We start from the raw sequence: 22,693 nt of genomic DNA, 5'->3' as shown, positions 1-22,693 counted from the left end.
CCTTGTATCGTAGCTCCTCATGTCGGCGGATCCTCCCTTCGACAATCCCATTCACAACACGGCAGGCCAGAGGTAGATCAGAAGTCTCCTGGAGTTGAAAAGATCATCTTTGCATGTGCACATTCAGCAGCATCCGAGACACACGAAAACAGGTTGTGAGGCACGAAAGCACAGACGGCTGAATAGACAGATAAGTGCGGCGGGAGAAAGGCATCCGGAGACGGCGGGAGATGAAAGGATGAATCGTGGGGAACCTGCAGCATTCATTTGTCGTCCTCCCCCTTCAGGCTGTGCCGCTTCACGGAGGCTTCTGATTGGCAGGTGGTCCCTCATGCTTCCCTCCTCGCATCCTCTCAGTGGAGGACATCTCATCAATCTTAGAACCCTATAGGCAGCGTCGCTTTCCTCCTCGCCTCTGACCATCAGAGGGAACACACTCCGCCTTTGTCTTCCTCCAACTGAAGAACCGCCATGTATAATGCACAGAGGCAGCCATCATCTACATAACCACTCTTTGGGATTTTAAAACCTGCACTTCCACCCCCATCTAATCACATATTTGCATGTGGGCGACGAGACATAATCACACGTTATGTACGAGGTTCATCAGAATTCCCGACGTTTCAGATTTAGAGTGCGCATTCGTCCACGACGTCGCATCGCGGTTGACACCGCTGTCGGCTGCGTGGATTCAGCGTTGACAGATGGTATTTCTCTGCGTTCCCCGAGCTATTTGTAAGTTTGACTCTCGCGTAGCAACTGGAACATGAATCTTTTGGTTCCATTATGCAGCAGTCAGTCAAGCCGAGGGCCCGTGTCCGCAAACTGCCGCAGCTGAGTGCCGTTAAGTACACCGACGCGCCTCTCACTCCATCCCCTGCTAGTTCGTCAGGGATGAGACAGAAACGCTGGCTAGGCGTGCACACACACACACACACAGAGAGAGAGACATCCCTCACCACACACACGTCCACTTAAAGCCGTGACAGGTTACAGGCACAGAGGCGAGTTAGAATACAAAGTTAAGCATCCCGTAGCTGCCAGATGCATGAATGCCAAAAGGAAAAGGAAACGCCCCGTTGGTCTGGTGAGACTGGAGATGTTGCTCCTGCAGCGCGAAACGCTGGAAAACATTCAAACAAACCAAAAGACTGAAAGAAATCATTCAAGGAAGAAAACACATAAGGGGGGGATGTACTGAAAGTAGCAAGTTTTCTTTCTTTTTGGAGATACAACTATTTACATGTAACCAAAGACAATGTCCTTGAAACGGGTACAAACTTTTTTTTGTTGTCCTCTTCCTGCAATCTTGTTTTTCCAAATGAGAACTCAGAAATACAATACAAGATAAAAATATCAGCTTTCAGGGAAAAAAGTAGTCTTAGCATCATTTTGTGTTTTGTTTTTTTAACTGTCCATTACCCGCTATGTACAGGAGTATTTACAGTCTAAAACTTCATTCAGACCCAAACTTTGCAAAGTAGTTGATAGTAGACACGGCTGCAACCCTGTGCACTCGGCCCTCCAGCCCAGGTGGAACTGCTCTGCCTCCACAGGTATGGCTGTCATTCAAACCAGTGATCGTACATGTGAGCAGCACAAGACAGAGGCGTTCGCTTTGAAGGTTCATGTGCGTCATTACAGGTCACATGACACCAAACGAATAAATAAACCGGAGCTTATGAACGTTGAACAATGCAATGAGTAAAAACACAAAACTGAAAAGGATGCGGGAAATCCAGAAGCCATCAGGAAATCCTCCACATCGGTTAACACGAGGATAAAAATGACATCCCTTTCTATTAAATGCAGAAAGTTTTGAGAAATTGTTTACGCTTTAAAACCAAAACCACGAATCAGCCATGAAGTCTGTTGAGCTGTGACACATGGGATTTACCTCAACAAAACAAATAGCATCTGAATAGGTAAAGACTATGCATTTACAAAGGATCAAAACATTAAATTAAATTAATTTCTAAAAAATTAACGGTTATAAATTCAAAACAAGAACAACAAGAATTTCACAACTCGTCACATCTGTTATACCGGTGAGTTCCAATGCATACTGGACTTACATACTCTTGAATTCATGGGAATTTAAATAAGCCAATAGTAAAATGTGAGGACATTTTAAATTGCTGGAAGGAAATCTAGTTATTTCCAGGTGGCCTCATCGGTCAATAAAGGACACAGATTTAAACTCAGCTCATCACGCGGTCCTGAGTCCTTTTAAAGTTATTCCTAATTTGGACGAAGAAAAAAAAAGAAATGCACCAAATAAAAAACCGAAAATCTAAAAACGTAAGAGCGCAGAGGCGACTTGCTAACAAAATTGTTTACAAAATGAACGGGCATAATGAAAAGATTTTTAAAAAAAATCCCTTTAACATTAAAGCCAACTGCAAAAGTTTACTTAAAATGGATGAATGCATTCACAATCATTCCACACGAGTTTACACAGAGACGTCGCTCCATCATTCTTGAAAAGTATCGTTTTCCATGCTAATCAATGATTTCACCCGTGAATTTGATGGGGATGAGTGGAGATTCAAATGTAATGAGCCATCAAATTTGATTGCGAGGTTCAAACTGCAGCTCAGTGACCAGGCTCCACCTCCGTGGCCTGCAAACTATTCCTAGAAGAGGTCCGCTCTCAGTCCATCTTCATGTCTGACATTCCAGAGGATTTAGAAACGTTGGGCTGATTCCCAGTAACCTGAGGATGAATGTGGCGTGAGAGGAGCTGCGTGTCCGTCAGGGCTTTGGTTCAGTCTGGGCTCCAGAGGGAGTGAAGCGTTGACGTGTGTGCGTTCGCACGCCTTTAAATCGGGAACGGTCCAGATTGATCACAGCGGCAGAGTCTCCGATGACCCCGTGTGGCTCCCGTCGGGTGAAGGGGGCCCCGGGGCGGCCTGGGATCCCGTCACTGTGCCGCGCGCGAGTTCCCCGTCTGGCGGTCTGTTAACAGTGCTCCAGGTAGTCGATGACCCGCGTGATGGACTTCTGTCCTGTGGTGCCCATCTCACACTAAGAGACAAAGGAAAACAAGCGTGTGAGAGCACCGACACGTACTCGTGTCCTCCGACAGGAAGGACCGCTGAGCTTCCGTTTGCTTGAAAAAGAGATATTTATGAAACGGATGGTTTCGGTCTGCGGCGCTGACGAGATGAGTCGCTTTCAAGGCTGCAACAAAATGTACATCTGGGATTGTTCAGTTAGATATTCATGGTCGACTTACTTTTTTAATAATCCTTCATATCACTTGAATTGTGCCGCTTGAATATACAAGTCATATTTAATTGATAACAATGTGTTGGTCACATTTTGTATCATAGTGGCACACAGGCCTTTTATTAAGTGCCCCTGGATGCTGCGTTTCAGATCTGCTAAGAAGCTTTAGAGATACAATCAGAGCCTTTTGTATATTGGATTTTACAGCCATATCAGACATTATGCATCCCTCAAACTCTGCGCTAATGAAGTAAAAGCTTCTGCTTTTATCGAAATTATAGGGGTTCCTCGGAAAAGGTGCCGAATGGAGGTGTAGAGAAAAAGAGTAAAAACTGCAATTACATTTGAAACTAAAAGGAAATGTGGAATTACTGCTCCGTGAAAGTGTTCATTTGATCCAGGCCTCACCATCGAACAAAAATGTGCTTCTCCCCCAATGAGTACAATTTAAGGGCCTTTTGTAACATATGTAATTTGCGAGGATCGCATCATCATTTTTAGGCGTTTCCAAAAACATGCCTCTCATGTCAGCGAGAAAACGATCACTTATCTTTAGGAAGGAAGTCGATTCAATTCGTGACGACAGCACTACACGATCATTTACTTCCAACGCTCGAGTCTGGTTTCTTTTATCATAACGGCGACGGCATCATCATGCAATGCTGATGAAAGACACCCAGATATACTCACAGTGAGGTTCATGAAACTCAGGAACTTCTTCAGCATTTCTGTCATGATGGAGAAATCCCCTTGAGGCAGATTCTCTCTCACAGTCGTCACATTGACCTGAGGGGGACGGAAAGGTGAGTGAGCAACGGCGTGAAGATCCCCGAGGGGGGGGAATACCCTTGGATATTGTGCGTGTCTGATCGTCTCACCTGGCTTCCCTGGCACAGGCAGCCCAGCAGCAGCGCGGTGTAGGAGGCAACGATGCTGTCCTCCATATGCTTGCCTGCATGCTGCAGAGCTGCAGCAAACACAAGGGAGCAAGAACAACATTTACAGAAACATCCACCGCCGCCATCGGAGAAGACGGTTTCAAACCCTTTTCTACCGATGATAAAACTGTTGAATAGAAATGTGGTCCGGACACGGGACAAGTAGCTGCAAATCACTTCTCGAGCCAGACTGGCTTTTTTTTAGACAAAAGAACATCTGCAATAAGAAAAGCGTAAACTAATTATTTGTTTTTAATTGAAAAAGTCAGAGTCTAACACCAAGTATCTTGTTTTTGGATTGATGGGAAGGGTTACTTTTAAATACCATGTGATGCTGGCGAGTCAAAAGGCTTCTTCTATTAGGAATAAAAACATGTTTTCCTCTGCATTGTCGGAACACACTCATTGGAGCAACTCAGTCATGGAGTATGCCGACATGTTATCCACGCATGATTCAGCTAGGACTGATGCCCCTGAAAGCCGGTTATCACTCTGCACTAAGATTTATTACCAGAGATAATTACAATGCTCATCACTGTGACCTGTACGTTACGGTTTGGTGGATTTTTTTAACGCGGGCCCTTGTCAAACACGCTCCAATAAGTCAAACACTCTCATGATTGAATTACGCTGCAGGTGTTGGGATTGTTTGTTTCTGAGCTTGGAAAACACCTTTTTCTTATTGCGCAACAACAGCGTGGAATAACATGCAGAACAATTCAAAGCTTACATGACTTTAATCGTACGGCGATTGCAATTCTCATTGAATCCTCTTCGTGTTAGTTTAGTTTCCATTTTGGTTGATTAATCTGCCTTAAACTGTAATCTCTTTATTTATTATCAAGTTTAATTTCTATTTTTCTTGGTGGCCATCGTCGTTTCTTTTATTACCTTAATGTATTTTTAAAAAATTGGAAATGAAGTTAGAATGATTGTTTTACTGTGCTTACCATATTCATTTGAACAGCAAAAAATGTGCAGCTCAATGGCTCATCATTGTTTTTCTATACGTCTTCACAGTATCAGACAACAGCGGCATGACGCCAGTTTAGAAAGTGGAACAAGGGTAATGTTGGGTAAGATGTGCTTTGACAAGACCTTCAGCGCGAGGTCAATTGATAAATCCCTTCAGCTCCAGTGAGTACTGTTCAACGCCTTCATGATCAAGTGCAGTTATGTGAAAGAGACTGAAACCCCACTTGCTCCAATCTTAATTAGATGAGGTTACAAAAAGGTAATTAAGCTGTCGCACAGTAATCATCACTGCAACATTAAACACATGCATCTGGATTATGAATTTAGAGCGAGCTAAAAACAGCTCCTGATACATGCACAAAGACAACTTCCCACACACAAACGCCTACCTTTATTTAGATCCAACTCTTCATCCTCCTCCTCCTTCTTCTTCTCCTCCTCTTTGTTCTCAGTTGGGTTCTCGGTGGGTTCGGCTGCCACCCACTGGATCTCTCCCGACGTCTCCTGCCACTCTCCGCTTTGGTCCAGTGCCGGTTTGGGTGCTTCGGTGATGATGTCGTCAGTCTTAGCCTCAGCCAAGATGGCGGCGCGCTCCCTCTCCAGGAAGAACTACAATTTGGAGGGAAAAACAGACGTGAACCCTGAAAGCAAACTTTCTAATTGGAGGCAAGTAACACAGCAGATTTTTTATAATATAAAAAGGGAATTAAAGGATGGCAGTTAATCATGATAGCCGAGGTAGTTCATTTCTTTATGGCGAGATCAGAAAGCAACTCGGTGTGCCAAAAAGTCCCACGACAGTTAAAAAGGGCAATTTAAAGTGAATCACTACTTTACTCTCAAAGAACTAGACTCTTCAAAAAACGTTGCGCTAATAAGTCAGTTAGGCAAAGAGTTGGGTGAAGGAAAATTAATTATAAAAGAAATTTAAAAAAGAAAAATTAATATAAAAAAAGAAAAACTATATCTGAGACAGGAAGAAACAAAACAAAAACACAATGACTGCTATAATATATATTAATGAGTCCTGGCAGAATTCCTACCAGCACCAGAGCAGCCAAAGCACCGGAGGCCCTGGGCTTCACAGCCTCTTCTCCCGGAGTCTCAGCTGTGCTTGGCGGTGCCGCCGCTGCCACCGAGTCGGATTGTGTTGGGTCAGCAGGCTGCATCAGGCTGTCTTCCAGATAGGTGTCGTCGATTATATACTCCATGTCCACCAGACAGTGGCGGTTCCTGGAGCTATACTCCACAAGGTTGATTAGTAGACCCATACCCTGGTATACACAACAAAATGAACAAATGAGACACACGTACGTACAACACAGACCTACACCGAGCAAACGCGGGTTGGAGGAATGCCCTTTTAACAATTATGAGGCGTTTTGCTTTGTTCAAGACATCTTACCAGGACTCGCACGTCAAATCGCTGCTCCTGGGGGATGTAGCGTGGAACTCGGAGGACGCAATTCAGAGCGGTTACGGTTAGCTGTTCCTGCTCACCTGTCTTCGTGCTCCCCCACTCTGCAGAGAAAAACAACAACATTAACACACTCTGAGTGCCTGGGTGATATGATTGAAGTCTAGTCGAGCACATTAACAAGAATATAGTCCAATAATGCAATAAACTGTGCTTCATTGTTATGCATCACATCAGACAAACAACGAATAATACCGAGTCATTGTCTAGCTTACAATATCCAGAAAGGCCAAATAAAAGCAAAAAAACAGAACAAAGTCAAAACGTAGAAAGTGTTAAATGAGAATACCATTGTCGTGCGTAAGGTTGAGCAGCACTCCTATGATGGCCCTCATGCAGTCCTCCACGGCCTTGCCCACGTTACTAAAGCTGCAGTGGGGCAGCGCTGCCCCCGACAATGACAGAGAGCTGTTGTTTAAGGCCCTGCTGTATCGCTGAATCATGTCCTCACAGTAGCGCAGAGCTCTGGGGAATGCGAGAAAAAAAATGCGGATGAGAGAAACTGAAGAACAAATATACATGGCAGGCTAGTGTTACAAAAGGTGAACCGTTATATTAGTCAGTGCCTCAGTATGTGTTCCTGTTCAGTCAACAATAGCTTGAAGCTTTATCTGGCGCTCACCTGGCAGCGGACACGATGAGCTGCGAGTCTTTGTAGGCAATCAAGTAACCCTGGTTTTCTGGGTTCTGCACCGTCACCTGTTGTCAGAAGAAGAGAGAAATAAAATCAATATTGGCGGATGAACACTGACTGAATCAATAAACAGAAAAATGATGACACTTTTGCTTTGACTTTTGATCAGAGAAGATTTTTTTCTTCTTCTTTGAACATAGCCTTCAATAAAGGGAACAATAAAAGTAACCATCCACTTAACAGTACTTCGGTGAAAGAGGAAACCCAACTGAGCAGTACTTACACTCTCAAGTACTCTCAGACACCTCTCAGCCCCCCATAAAGACGCCACGAGGTTCTCCTTGTCATCCTCTTGGCTCAGGTTCTCCACACACTCTTTAACTGTTGAAAAACAAAAGACTTGACCATTGCAGACCCTGACAGATACATGAAAGTTAACAGCTGTGCTTGAAAAGCAAATCGTTGCACATACAAGTATAGAGAATTGCAAACTGCCAATCCGCGTTCTTTTCATCCCCTTCACATACCTTTGTCGACAATATGGTCCAAACCGCCGAGGAGTCGCAGCTCTTCTTTGAACCAATCTCCTGCTCTCTTGGAGGTGAGAGAGAGCAATGTCTCCATGGCAAGGTGGCCCGTCTACAACAGGAAAAAAAAACTTCTGAAATCGACATAATACACCTATTTCTCATCTTGTCAAACTAGAAATATCTCATAATTTTCATAATTATTTAATAATATTAATATATATAATATTGTCATGGATGCTCGTCATCCAATTTGACATCTCCACCCAAAATATGATCTACCCCGCCCTATTAAGTTAAGCTTGCAGATAGAGAATATACAGGAGTTAATGTGAAAAGTGACATCACTTTAATATAAGGGGCAAAAATATAAGCATTTATGCTTCAGCCTATATCTTTTCAGTCATTTTCTAAATATTATTAGTTAAAGTATATATTATTATATTATATATATATTATTAAAGTATATTTGATAGTTACTTTACTTATTGTATGCAATGATTGACTGAATAAAACACTCAAAATACCAGTATAGTTATTTCTTTAAATAACACAATATATTTTCCACAAACAGGTGTTTAGTATTTCTTCAGGAATAAGAGAATAGAAAAGGTTGCGGTGCATGAAAACAAATTAGACAATATCTTTTGCTCAATTTGAAAGATTAGGCTTGTTCTAAAACATTTCCAAAGAAGCCATTCAAGTATTCATGGAGTTTTGCTCATTACAGAAAGAATCATTGAACCTAGAGAACGTCGTTACATAATGAATCGTCCAATACATCAAAAAGGTGACGGTTTTTTATTCTGTTATTTAACCCACCGTGATGTTTTCCAAGTCGAGGTGCTTGTTGTGCACCGTCTCACACAGCTTCCTGATCTTCTCCTTGACCTTTTCCACCTCCTTTGGGGTGAGCTGCTCCTGTTCAGCTGGGCATTCTAGGTCCAGCTCCAGCAGCTTGATCATAAGCTCCAGACAGGCCCGGTCCAGATCCATGTTAAGACGATCCCGACTCAGGATGTACATCAGTGCAGCCGTGCACAGGGCAAGGTTCTGATGGACCGATGGAGAACGACTTTTACAAAGTGGTGTACTGAGGTGAGACGTGGTCTTCAGCGGTTTGTATAGATCTCCACTGTCACGACCGCATTCTCGAGGTTAGAGGAACTTTGACATGAGGGTTCCACATAGTCGTGTGTGGATATGTGCAACCAAGAAGAATAATCAATAGAAATAATGAACAGAGGAAATGTGACAAACTAAAACTGCACAAAAGCTCTTAGTGCTTTGAAAATCTATGTAATAATGAAAAAAATAAATGATGACTTTCAAATAACTGCAGGCATGTAGACATTAAAAATCGACTTAATTAGCAAATATTGCGACGGTGTTGTACAAGAACCTAGAACAAAAGTCAACCACGCCAGAATATATGTAACATTTTTCTAAAGCCTCTCCAGATCACACTGCTATTGCTACTGACGCCCTTTTCAATACTGATAATTAAGCAACAACGTCAACATGACATAATAACAATGGAGGTCTGCATGTCCTGCAAGCAATGAGCTCCTATAAAACACTCGTATTCAAAACTTTGGGACTTAAACTTAAGAAAATGTCTTTCCCAAGTAAACAACGAAAGCAGTAATTACTGGAAAGGTGATACACATTTGTCAGTGTTCATTACTGACCGGGTGTTGTGGAGCATCACTGATCATTTTGAAGACCTGCGCCACTTTCCCTCTGGCCCGCAGGTGCATCCTGAAACCAGGCATGGCACACCGGGTGGCCAGGCTGATTACACTGCAGCAGCAAGAGAGGGAGAGAAAGGGGAGGATTAGAGAAACGCTGGGTCCAATATTTATCATTTAGTGCTAGAATCTGAGATGAATGAGTCAGAACATGGGATAGCCCACTTACAAAACAAATATTTTTTTTTTTGTCTTATCTCTATATGGATAACATTAATACTGAACTACCAAAGGAGGCTGTACTTAATGCAGTGCTTTCTGAAGTCAAGGTTGGCTCTCCTGAATGGATTAATTTTTCACAACAAGATGGCTTTGTGCTTTGTCAAAAAAAAAAAAAAACGGTTTATCTCAGCACATTACCCTAAAAGATAAGAAATCAAAGAGCAGATGATATAGACAAATATAGTTAGTACACACATACTGCCTCTAAAGCATTCAAAAATGTTCCTTAAATAAATAAAAAACACAAAAGTACCTGTTGGTATACTGCATTTAAACGAGACATTCAAATAAGAAAAAAAAAACCCTTTAAGAATTCTCTTTAAAAGACATGTACTTTTTATCACTACCTGCTGCTCTCCCTTAGAATATTTTTTTTATTTAATGAAGTATGAAATTTCAAGCTTTGATCAAGTAAAGTAAATGTGTAATTGCTTTATCAAGAGGCCAGGCTAAGAGTGAACAAATGTTAGGTGATAGGTACTTGTACCATTCAAACAACTTAATGAGGTATTTAATACTCATACAAATCAGAACTATCAACACGAGAAAAAAAGAAAGAATATTCTGCCAGTTTCATTCGACCTACCTAAGGCATCTTGTGTTGAGTGGCTGACTGCTCTTCAGCCCCGTCTCCAGGTACTCAAAATCATCTGTGAACTCTTGATTCTCTCCAAACTCCACGACATCATTGAAGTGTTTCACATGCTGCACCACCGTGTACAGCTGGGGAAAGGGGAGTGGGGTTAATAACAACTATTTGGAATTCCACAATTAGAGTCCACTCAAACAAGCACAGACACACCAACACGATGAGAGAATTGCTCTCATTGTTAAAATCCTCGTGTTGATCGGTGCCATTACCAGAAATAGCTGGCTGTGCTAATGCCCCGTTATCAATAAAGATCAGCATGTGGAGTTGGGGCTGGGTCAGCAGTTGACTCTGTATGTTTACCAGAGTCAACTGTCATGCTGTGTCTGCTCAGCATGACACGGGAGGAAGGACCCGGGTTTCAGATAACACCAGCGTGTGGCGACAGCTTAGCTGAAGCCATTTTACCTGAGGGGGTCTGTGGCCAACTGCCTGATCTGGGGCCCAGAAGGCTCATCTGTAAATGAGACGAGCTGAAGGACATTTTTTATCAACCGCACACTCTTACGAAAACCCAGTGGGTAGCTAGCTACCTTGATTTAGTGAAGATGGAACTATCAATAGCCAGAATTCATGGTGCTAAATTAAGAACCATCTTATCCTGGTCCACGGCTTTAAGCAACATTCAACAATATATATATAATTGTAATATAATTGTAACATAATATAATACATTCCCTTTTATCATAGCTGGAGATGTATTAGGGGGGCGGGGGCGCCAACAATGGGAGGGGGTACATTTACATTATGTATGCGTGTGTATGTGCAAGTATGTGCATACGTATGTCAATATGTATGCAGGTTGTTGCATGTATACCCGTGTTTATATATAATTTCATTTTTATTTTTTACTTGTTATTTTTATGTTTTTGTCTGAGTACCAATGTGTACATATTTTCCTGCATGTGCATATCTCGAAAACCAATAAAAGATTTGATCACAAAAAAAACAGCTTCAGTCCTCATTGCTACCTCCAATCAACAAAGAGGTTTGACATGGAATCAATAAACGATGTGCCTTTACTGTATAACCTGCATCAATGGGTAGCAGAAGCTTGGCTGAGTATGAAAATATGATTCAAATCACAGCAGCATACAAACAAATGTAATAAAAACTAAACACAAATAAGCTTTACGCCGTGTTCCCCAGTTGACTAAAACCATTCTGTGCTCCGGATTCACCTCCTTGTGCTCCTTCCTGCATTTGAGCGCGGTGACGATATCCTGGTTGAGTCGCGTGGGGATGGTCTCTGACTTAATGACTTTGGGTGGCGGTGGAGGGGCTTTGAACAAGCCATCATCTTTATGGGAGTTGCTGTCCTTGCTGCTGCTCAATAAAATTGACTGAAGAAGAAAAGAGGCAGGAATGGGGCTCAAACCAAAGCAACACAATCTGTTTAACGACATATCTGCAAGCTGAATAGTCTGCTAACCACACAAGTCTTTAATAAGTGTTGTTGACATGTCTGAGGAAGCAGTGCAAAGTTAAAAACTACTTTTAAATCATCTCTCTTAATGGCCTGTCTCTGAACAAACATTTATTTTCATGGTGGGAAATCAACATATAATATACATAATTATAATATACAAATAAACCCAGTTTCACTTGTCTGGGAAAACCACCGTGGGATAAGAAAGATTAATTTTAGCAATTAAACAAAACTGTTGACTACCAAGAGACCAATAAATGCTATATCCTGGGCTGTGGACAGTAGGGAATGGGAAATGTTGGAAACAAATAATACTGCTCATTAGCATTTGCTTAACATAACACCTGTAATATTGTTTGCCTGCTTTGTGCAGATGAATGCATGCATTTCAAATTAGACCTTTAAACATCGCAAATTCGAACGCACCATAATGGTGCTAAAAAAAACTTGATATCAATAATATCCAGTCAGGGAGCGGTATCTTACCGGGGCAGTTTGAGATCGAGAAAGTGCAGGCACAGGGATCTCTTCAGGCTCAGGTTGGTTCCAGTGGCGAGCGTTGTACACAGCTTTAGCAGGAGACTGGAAACGAGTACGGATTAAAAAATTGGTTAGTTAGACAAAGCATATCACCAGATGTATTCATATATATATTGCAAAGACAATGTGCCGGATTTTGAGGATGATGTGGAAAAAGTAAATGGAAAAAATTGGGAAGATGGACCGCAAATAACCCAAAGCCACTGCACAATGTTATCTAGATGAGCAGAGCAAATACAGCATTACACAAAATACCACAGTTCAAAGCTGAATTGAGATAAATATGAGCCTGACCAAGAATCCCCTGCATAATGAAGGACCGCATGGGGGAACGCTACTGAACACACATTCATATGACTGCTGTCAAAAGTTAGTCAATGATGGAATTGTGATGGGCAACTGTAAATCTAGCACACATTAAAGCTAAAAAATAAATAAAAAATACATTAAATTACATCCAAATTAATCTTAGTAAAAGTTTAGATTAATGATAGCCTCCTTGCTTATTGTTTTTTTCTCTGGTGCTCTCCTCTCATCATTGTCTCCATCTATATTTAGACACACTGGGTATTCCGTTACATAAATTGCCATTCAAATATCCAAAACATGGAAGTAAGGCCAGTTAAAGCCAAGCCATGTCATACCCGAGAACAACTCTGGCCAGGAGGATGGCTATGAAGGCAAATTAGATGACCACATTACTTATTAGTGAGGCAGATATCTCTAGCATGCTCACATACCTTTTTGGGTCCGCTAAAGATCTTTTTGAGGCCACAAGCAGAGTCCTTGGATTTTTCACTTGACTTTCCTGAGCGTCCTTTCTGCCCCTCAGCGCCGCCGGGACTGGAGTCATCAGCCAAGTCAAATCCATCTGTCAGACAAACCAGATTGTTGATGGTGAGAAACAAGCATCACTGTGTGAATGGACTGGAATCCTATGGTTAAGCATTTTTTCCAAGTTCTGAAAAAAATTTTTTAAAGCTTCTAGTTTAAACTTAAGTCAGGCTTCCAATATATTGATCATAATATCAGCGAAGCTGCACAGAATTGAACTCTTAAGTTAATTAAGAGCAACCGCATAACCGTGTGTCTATATATTAAGGATCAGCTCACCTGTATTGCTGCTGGCCTGGCTGTCCTGAGAGTCGCTGGTGTGAGGGCTGTCCACTCCGAAGCTCAGAGCAGCTAAGGCTGCAGCCGCCTTCTTGGCCTTCTTCTCTTTGGCTTGAGAGCTCTCCTCATCGCTGTCACTTTCGCTCAGGTCGTCGAAGCCAAAGTACTTGATCTTGTAGCTACTCTTGCCTGCCATGCCACCTTCTGGACCCTCCCCGCCCCCCTGCTCCTCAAAGCCAAAAAACTCTAGCTTGGTCTCGGTCTTGGTCTTGGTTTTCTTGGTCTTTGTCTGGGTGGGTCTGAACCTGGGAAGATACAGTAAATCGATGGATGTTGGTTTCCAATTAAAACAAAAAGAAGGCATTGAAGCTGACTAAATAAAAATTGTACAATTAAAACAACAAGTAAGACATGTGTTCTCAGTAAAGGCAACACAATGTTACCATTTAGAAACAACGAAAACATGAGTATTTCCAAAGAGCCAACCTCGACAGTAAAAGTGAAAATCTAATCACTAAAAGTAAATTCAGTCATGGTGAGTGATGTGACACTGTATGCAATATGGATATTAGCCTCCTACTATATATAAATGATAACAACTGTTTTTGTAATTTTCTTCACAGCGCAGGCCGTTAAGATACACAGAACTTGGAATTACTTACCTAATAGATTTGGATGCGGCAGCATCGGACTTCTTCTTCATCTGGCTTGATTCTCCCAGGTCAGCTGGGATAGCTGGGGTGACGAGTTCATCAATGCTCCGCTCAATTGAATCCTGGATGGTGACGTTGCACACCGACAGACAGGAAGGGTGCAGAACCGTGTAGTCCCGTACCCGCCCGCCTCCTCCTCTGCCTGTGGGCTTGGCTGCTGGTTTAGCGTTGGCAGCAGGTTTAGTATTGGCAGCAGTACTACTTGCGCTCGCAGAAAGGGCACTGTTGGGTTTGTCCTGGGCACTTGCTGTTTCAGTGGGCTTGTTGCCATTGTTTTCAGCCGGTTCAAAGGACGTTTTCTTAGACTGGTTGGGTCGCAGGTATTTCTTGCAGTTTGAGGCCCTCAGGGTGAACGGAGAAGGGAGAAGGTTGTCCACCTGTTCTGGTGGAGGCTGAAACTGAGCGCTTCTCTTATCTTCCAATCGAAATTCATCATAAGAAGAAGAGGTCTGGAAGTCTCTGCTCCCGCCTGGTGCATCAATGGACAGTTTAAGGGAGGTGACTATGTTAGGAGTGGAGGAGATTGGCCTCAGTGGCGCTGAGATGTTTTGTTTATCAGAGGGTGTGTTTGACAAAGATGCAGGTTTTTGGTTGCTATTGGATGTACTTTTGTACCCGGGCTGATTATTTTTAATAATGCTCTCTTCCGATGTTTGCTTGGCTGTGAATGGAGGAAAAAAAATGATGACAAAGTGTTACGTGAAACAGCTGACACTGCGACAGAACAGCTTGCAGATACCATCAATTAAATAAACTCATGGAGATAAATAATTAAATATCAGGGAGACAAATTACTGGCAAGTCAATCCGGGGTGTTGTTTGGTATGTTGCTTCAGTTTATGCATTCATGACTTACTTGTGAACTTGGTTGTTGAGTTTGCAGAGCCCTGTGCAGACGGAACAGTGGCCGTCCCACCGCTCTGCGCTGCAGTGGTCTTTGTCGCTGCCCCTTCATGGACTCCCACCTGGGACACGCTGTGAGAAGTCACAACCTTCGACTCATCGTCACTGTCGAACCCGAATGGGTCTTCGTCACTGTTGCGGTCCTCAAGCCTGGGCCTTTTGGAAAGCTCAGAAACTTCCGGTTTTACAGCAGGCCTCTTGGCCCCCAACTGAGCCTTGTAGGTGGCCTCCCCCCATTTGGTGGTCAGTGTGGGCTTTTTATTGGAGAAGACCTCGTCAAATTTAGAGTTCGCCTCACCTCCCTTGCGGTTGTACGTTTTGCCGAATCTGGATGTCATGTTGGTTGCTTTATGTTACATATTCCCTGTGAACAGAAGCGAAGACGATTTAACATTTGCAACATCACTCATGCGTCAAGTAAACGGTGCACATATCAGGCAGCTTCAGCTCGACTGCGCCTGAATAATAACGTCAAGAAAAACGTTAAATGTGACGCACGACACACGGAACCGGACCACGTTTTTAAACACGCAATCACCCGCAGGCGACGACGGTTTCATTAACTTGGCGTTAGCTCTAAAGTTGCGTGTGAACCGTCGGTTTACACCAAGTTAGCTCGCGAGCTCGAACAGCTAGCAAGTAAATAACATAATCGCTCGTTCGTGTGAAATACGACATGCAGCTCGAGCGACTTGGATGAACTTTAGGAAAAGTTTCTCCAATTCTATTGGATGACGTCGCACCGAGAAGACAGTGACTACGTCTGTTCCCACGAGCGAGGCCCGCCGCTGCTTGTAAAGTTACTATAAAGTTAGCCGTTAGCTTTACCAGTGCTAAGCTAACGTCCGTCCTGTTTACGTTTCAGACACTTGATCGCGTCAAATGTGGGAAACGTGGCGTTTTAAATACGATGAAGTAAATTCAAAGCACGCGTTTAATTGCACAGATTGAGGTTTTAAAATCTTTGCGAGTGCAAAGGAAGAGCAGCACAGTTACCTTTAAACTCCGAGGACTAGCTTAACGTCCGCTTGTTTTCTAGCCAGCCGGCTAGGCCTGATCTCCACTCGCTCTCGAATCAAGCGGGTAAAGTCCGTTTAAACAACTCTAGAAACACATCTTCAAGCCTCATGTGAATCCAAAAACGATGCTCGTCAGCAAAGAAAAGCGGCCCAAATGCACCCGTATCTAGTAGAGTCTAAATAGAGTGGATAACTCGGACTTTTTGCATATTGTAGTGCTACTGACGGCCATTAAAATATCCCCTCCCTCCTCGTTCCCTGGCAGGACCCGAATGTAGTCCGCTGCAAGAAGGGGGCTGGCCAATCAGCGGAGAGGACGTTTTCCTGTGCATTAGGACTCTGTCAGCAAACGGGGTTTTGATTGGCTGACAGCTGAAACCATAACACACGATAGGGGACGCTGGTGTTCCAGTTTAATTGATGATTTAAACTTGAAAACTCGCCAGAAACGACTATTTCTCTCAAACTCTTTGGTTTTAAAAATACGTAGTGTATTTCAGAGTTATGGTGTTTCTGCTCACTAGGTTTTTACTTACTAGAACAACGGTGCAAAAGACCTGAATTGGAAAATATTTGGAATTTATCCGATGAGGAAATATGGACTAATAGCCTAGTCATTGTCGTCATTAACAATTGCAATGATTGATTATTGAATAAATAGTGAAGGAGGGTAAAAAGAAAAAAACTATATATATAGATATATATATATATATATATATACACTACCGTTCAAAAGTTTGGGATCACCCAGACAATTTCGTGTTTTCCATGAAAGCTCACACTTTTATTTATCAAATGAGTTGCAAAATGTATAGAAAATATCGTCAAGACATTGACAAGGTTAGAAATAATGATTTGTATTTGAAGTATTAATTTTTTTCTTCAAACTTTGCTTTCGTCAAAGAATGCTCCTTTTGCAGCAATTACAGCATTGCAGACCTTTGGCATTCTAGCTGTTAATTTGTTGAGGTAATTTGTTGAAATTTCACCCCACGCTTCCTGAAGCACCTGCCACAAGTTGGATTGGCTTGATGGGCACTTCTTGCGGACCATACGGTCAAGCTGCTCCCACAACAGCTCAATGGGGTTGAGATCTGGTGACTGTGCTGGCCACTCCATTACAGACAGCAAGCTGCCTGCTTCTTCCCTCAATAGTTCTTGCACAATGTGGAGGTGTGCTTTGGGTCATTGTCCTGTTGGAGGAGGAAATTGGCTCCAATCAAGCGCTGCCCACAGGGTATGGCATGGCGTTGCAAAATGGAGTGATAGCCTTCCTTTTTTTAAATCCCTTTACCTGGTACAAATCTCCCACTTTACCAGCACCAAAGCAGCCCCAGACCATCACATTACCTCCACCATGCTTGACAGATGGTGTCAGGCACTCTTCCAGCATCTTTTCACCTGTTCTGCGCCTCACAAATGTTCTTCTGTGTGATCCAAACACCTCAAACTTGGATTCATCTGTCCATAACACCTTTTTCCAATCTTCCTCTGTCCAATGCCTGTGTTCTTTTGCCCATACCAATCTTTTCTTTTCATTGGCCAGTCTCAGATATGGCTTTTTCTTTGTTTTCCCCAACAGCAGAAAAGACAAAAAAAGAATAAGAATGAGAATAAACATAATATCCCACACACAAAAAATATATATATACAGCCCCAACACTGATCCAGCTGCACATGGTAGAGTGCAGGATCTGTTTTGACGATATCAGGTTACCTTCAGGAACAACAGCCTGGGACAGGAGAGGTTGAAGATGTGCCAACTGGTCTCCACCTTCTTGTCACTCTGCCTAGAAGGCCAGCATCCCGGAGTCGCCTCTTCACTGTCGACGTTGACACTGGCGTTTTGCGGGTACCATTTAAAGAAGCTGCCAGTTGAGGACCTGTGAGGCGTCTATTTCTCAAACTAGAGACTCTAATGTACTTGTCTTCTTGCCGAGTTGTGCACCGGGGCCTCCCACTTCTCTTTCTACTCTGGTTAGAGCCCGTTTGTGCAGTTCTCTGAAGGGAGTAGTACACACCGCTGTAGGAAATTTTCAGTTTCTTTGCAATTTCTCGCATGGAATACCCTTCATTTCTAAGAACAAGAATAGACTGGCAAATTTCACATGAAAGTTCTTTTTTTCTGGCCATTTTGAGAGTCTTATCGAACCCACAAATGTGATGCTCCAGATAATCAACTAGCTCAAAGGAAGGCCAGTTTTATAGCTTCTCTCATCAGCAAAACAGTTTTAAGCTGTGCTAACATAATTGCACAAGGGTTTTCAAGGGTTTTCTAATCAGATATTAGTCTTCTAAGGCGATTAGCAAACACAATGTACCATTAGAACACTGGAGTGATAGTTGCTGGAAATGGGCCTCTATACACCTCTGGAGATATTTCATTAGAAACCAGACGTTTCCACCTAGAATAGTCATTTACCACATTAACAATGTATAGAGTGTATTTCTGATTGATTTAATGTTATCTTCATTGAAAAAAACAATGCTTTTCTTTCAAAAATAAGGACATTTCTAAGTGATCCCAAACTTTTGAACGGTAGTGTATATCTATATATATATATATATATATATATATATGTGTGTATGTGTGTGTGTGTGTATGTGTGTGTGTGTGTGTGAAAATACATTAGTTTTGGGTTTTGTTTCCTAAAGTGTACTGCTTTATTATAGTCCATATATGTGGTCACAATTAAATATAATAAAGTATATATTATACTATCGAATAGAAAATACAACTATACAACCAAGTATCTATACAACCAAGTAGCATTGTGTGGATGCACTATACCTGGAGCATACTGGAAAAACAGAAAGCAAACATCACCAACGCTGGCACTGGTCTGGGGCACAGATGGTGTTAAATAAAAGAATCGTTGGTTATAAACAGCCCGGGTCTGCAGGGCAAAGCAGTCCCTACTATATCAACACTGAAGCATTACTCAGCCCAGACAGACATCACACCATCTCCTTCAAGGCATTAGCGTTTTTCAAAGATGCAGCGAGGGGTCAGCTCTGAAATGGATGGTCTCCGCTCAGAAACAGAGGGATAGCCTCCTAATTTCTCATGGGAGGCATTTTAAATGTATTTTTCACTATATTTAGCCATCTGACCCAAAGTAAATATAATAACTGTGACTGTAATGGGGTCACAGCTGTATTGCTGTAGTGCATGATATCAACATAGTACAAAATCCATAAACACATTTCTTACTTTGTCAGATGAGCAAAGGTCCTGTCTTAGATCAAAATGAACTAAATGACCAACGATTTACAACCTATCATAATTATGCAACATTTGGACAAAGGTAAGAAAAGAAAACGAACCTCCATATTCAGTCATATTTCTTTTCTTGGCGTCTGCATGTGACAGAGTCACTCCACATCAAAGCTCAGAGGTGGTGAGGTAACACAGCCATATGCAGCCATGCCTGACTGATGGTTTTCAGCTCAGGCCTTATTACTTCTTGCAACAGGCAAACTTTATTGCTGAGTCCAACTGCATTCTGTAATCTATCAGAATGTGTTGCAGTCTTGTAATAAATGAGTCAGGAATCTGTACTATTGCCAGCTGAAATAAAAACATAGAACTTCAGTGTTGTGTGTAACATTTTCCTAAAATATCGTAACATATTTGGATAAGCAAGACTGCAACACTTATACAGAACCATGAGATGGCAGCAACACTTCCTGTCAAGCTTCTAATCTCAGCGCGATCTTTTGTTTGTTTTTACAACATTCGCATTTTTGGCCTTTTGATCGGAGATGAATACATCTATGTAATAATACTCAACCGAAACAAGTCAATATATTTTATAACATCCAGTATGGCCTGACGATAATCTGTGATTATGAAATGTCTGTGGGCTGCGTAACATCATGGGAATGCATCTTTAATATAGCTTCCATGTGGTGTATGGGAATGGAAAATAGAGTGAAGGATAAACATCCACTGGTTATTAGATGGTAGCCACACTTTTAAATAAAAAAACATGTTCCTCTCTCTGTAAAGCATACTTTTAAAGCTGTTAAAGTTGCTCTAGACAATTGGGCATCCATAGCAGCCCTTTCCTTTGAGTAATGGTGGATTACAATAGAAAGAAAACAAAAGCTTCTGCACAGTTTTTCCACAGCAGATTTCATGTTTAGTGAAAAAGAAAGACCGTCTTGCAAACCATCAACCTGTTTGTTGTGTGTGCCTGTTTTTGTAGTTCTTATGAGGTCTATCATTGTCACCCAAAATGTATTTATGTAATCATGACCAAAACATAAAGCTTTTTCATGCGAGCCACTGCATCATGGGCCTGATCTCTGTTTGGCTCTCACTCCTATCTCTGAAGTCAGCCTGCAGAGCCCCAAGCCCAAAAACCACAACATACCCCAATAAATATGAAAGCAATAAAGTCAATGTGGACATAAATCCTGATTGGTTATATGTCCCCTTGTTGAAATGAATGAAATCCCAAAATGAGTAAAGTCCATCTCAAAATGTATGTGTGTATTGTGAAATTAAGAAAACGAGGAAGCCAGCATGCTTAGTGTCAAAACAAAAGAAGCTAAACCCTATATTTTATTCTCATTACATAATCAACAAAAACATTTTACAGTACTTTAAAAAAGAAGTTTAGAAAACAACAAGTATACAAATCAGATTTCCCAGCGAGTCTCTAATTTGCTTGAAATGGCAGGCTCGACGGAGCATAAGTCCAAAGTACAAATGACACGAAACAAGAGAAAGCAGTTTCAAACAAGATGCCAATAACTAACTTATTGTGTTTGTGACCAAACAGTAGTATCATTGATCAAAGCATTAAAGACTAAAAGTGAAAACACAGAGAACAAAGTACAGCACTGAGCATCTGTACAGTCATTTCTTTCAAGGCAAAGCCAGAATATTCCTGGATGTGTGGCGCCTAGCGTTTGGCCACAGGACGAGGGCGTATCAGGAGAAGACCCTCTCCAATATAAGGTCCACCAGTGATAAGTAAAACCTAGCTCCAGCTCCTGTGGTGGGATTTGCGGAGGGTCAAGGGTCGATCTCCATGGGAACCACCGTGAGAATAGCGTCCTCGTTTCCACGGCGCACAACTACTCTCAAGGTGCCGCCCCGCTTGACGGCGGTGCTGACGTCAGTCGCTGATGAGATCCTCTGGCCGTTGACCGAGATTATGACATCGTGCTCTTTGAGCCCAGCACTGGAGGAAAGAAGGATATCGGATGAATGATGCATATGTAACAGTGATATCAGTTTTAGTTATCTAGGTCTGGTTATCTTTGCAGAGTGACATCATATGCTGGCACAGTTCTAGCCACTGAAGATGCGGATGGGACATGAAAGGTAACACTGGCCATTGACGAGGGCTTCCTGTAGCTTTAAGATCACCACAACATCAGTTCAAGAAAAGCTTCTGCATGTCACCCCATCACTCTCTACCCTCATCTCCTGTCAGCTCTAACCTTTTGTATTCAATACAACTATAAGAAATTATATTTTGTGTGATGATATAAATTATTTTCTTATTGTCAGCCATGAAAAGACCAAAACCATCAATACATTTATATCAAGTATTATTTCTGTACATATCTTATTCCTCTTATTCATCTGTTGTTGGAAAACAACACGCTCAAAACTTCCACCGCAAAAATAGTCCCCAACTCATGCACCATTTACTTATTTCTTTGCAAAACATGTTTGTGTTTTGGGAATTTGAACGGTAATAATTGATGACATTCATTCATGTCATCACATCGGTAGAAATCAATGTACTATCCTTTGAGCGTATTGAGAGACAGACAAACTCATTAATAATAATAATGCTAATAATAAAAACCATATAATCAAGTTATCTGAATGTGTTTATAGTCTTTCTTCAAACAAATCTCCTTTGTTCTTTGCTCGGTTTTGTGTGCAGGCCTGTGAGCACAATCTGAATCATCGTGACATCTGTTGTAAGAATTGTAACGGTGGAACAATGATGATGGGTATGATATCACTTATACAGGATTGTCTCAGAAAATTAGAATATTGTGATAAAGTTCTTTATTTTCTGTAATGCAATTAAAAAAACAAAAATGTCATGCATTCTGGATTCATTACAAATCAACTGAAATATTGCAAGCCTTTTATTCTTTTAATATTTAATATTTTTTAATTGCATTACAGAAAATAAAGAACTTTATCACAATATTCTAATTTTCTGAGACAGTCCTGTACATGTCACGCATTACAGAAGGAGCCACAGAAATGTCACTATTCAAAAAGCAGGGTGACTTCGGCAACGAGTAAACTGACGAGGCCCTGCAGGGCTCACCGCCTGGAGCGAACAGGCAACAGGACAACCACCGCGCAGCCAGTAACCTCCTGCATGAGCTTTGAAGGAATTATAGCTGACCTCGGCATCTTTCGAGCCCAACTCTGCTGGAGTTGTGGTCACGGTTGATTGGAGTGGGCTGCGATTGTTGAAAGAGGGCCATATTTTAGAGGACCAGGCACTCCAGGGATGCCAGAGTGAGCGATGAATGTACGCCCCCTTAGGACAGTTATGGAGGAGGTTTTGTGTGTCTTTGAGTGT

The 22,693-nt window shown here is 42.0% G+C and overlaps 1 protein-coding gene across 1 annotated transcript; it reads right to left on the bottom strand.

Annotated features, from left to right (window-relative positions):
• Nucleotides 1-1,193: 1,193 nt before the first annotated feature.
• On the bottom strand, nucleotides 1,194-16,353 carry wapla (WAPL cohesin release factor a). Its single transcript, XM_056435806.1, has 20 exons — nucleotides 16,099-16,353; nucleotides 15,056-15,466; nucleotides 14,149-14,860; nucleotides 13,487-13,791; nucleotides 13,114-13,244; nucleotides 12,320-12,415; nucleotides 11,586-11,747; nucleotides 10,342-10,478; nucleotides 9,474-9,585; nucleotides 8,605-8,835; nucleotides 7,783-7,894; nucleotides 7,539-7,636; nucleotides 7,244-7,320; nucleotides 6,911-7,086; nucleotides 6,550-6,665; nucleotides 6,188-6,418; nucleotides 5,534-5,753; nucleotides 4,110-4,198; nucleotides 3,922-4,017; nucleotides 1,194-3,027 (listed from the first exon to the last, which is right to left on the bottom strand). The coding sequence occupies exons 2-20, from the start codon at nucleotides 15,438-15,440 to the stop codon at nucleotides 2,962-2,964; spliced, it is 3,552 nt and encodes a 1,183-aa protein (XP_056291781.1). The 5' UTR covers nucleotides 15,441-15,466; nucleotides 16,099-16,353; the 3' UTR covers nucleotides 1,194-2,961.
• Between the last annotated feature and the right edge of the window lie 6,340 nt (nucleotides 16,354-22,693).

The sequence above is a fragment of the Pseudoliparis swirei genome, chromosome 17 (assembly GCF_029220125.1).
Source record: "Pseudoliparis swirei isolate HS2019 ecotype Mariana Trench chromosome 17, NWPU_hadal_v1, whole genome shotgun sequence".
Classification (NCBI taxonomy): domain Eukaryota; kingdom Metazoa; phylum Chordata; class Actinopteri; order Perciformes; family Liparidae; genus Pseudoliparis; species Pseudoliparis swirei.
The sequence above is the reverse complement of the archived record's forward strand: the minus strand, read 5'-3'. Positions and strand labels throughout refer to the sequence as shown.

Bases quoted from the DNA above. Each gene is read 5' to 3' on its own strand.
- wapla (XM_056435806.1), bottom strand. From the start codon at position 15,440: ATGACATCCAGATTCGGCAAAACGTACAACCGCAAGGGAGGTGAGGCG. The intron at 7,087-7,243 runs GTGAGCGCCAGA...CGCATTCCCCAG, and splicing joins CTCATCGTGTCCGCTGCCAG to AGCTCTGCGCTACTGTGAGG. The intron at 3,028-3,921 runs GTGAGTATATCT...TTTGTCTCTTAG, and splicing joins TGAGTTTCATGAACCTCACT to TGTGAGATGGGCACCACAGG.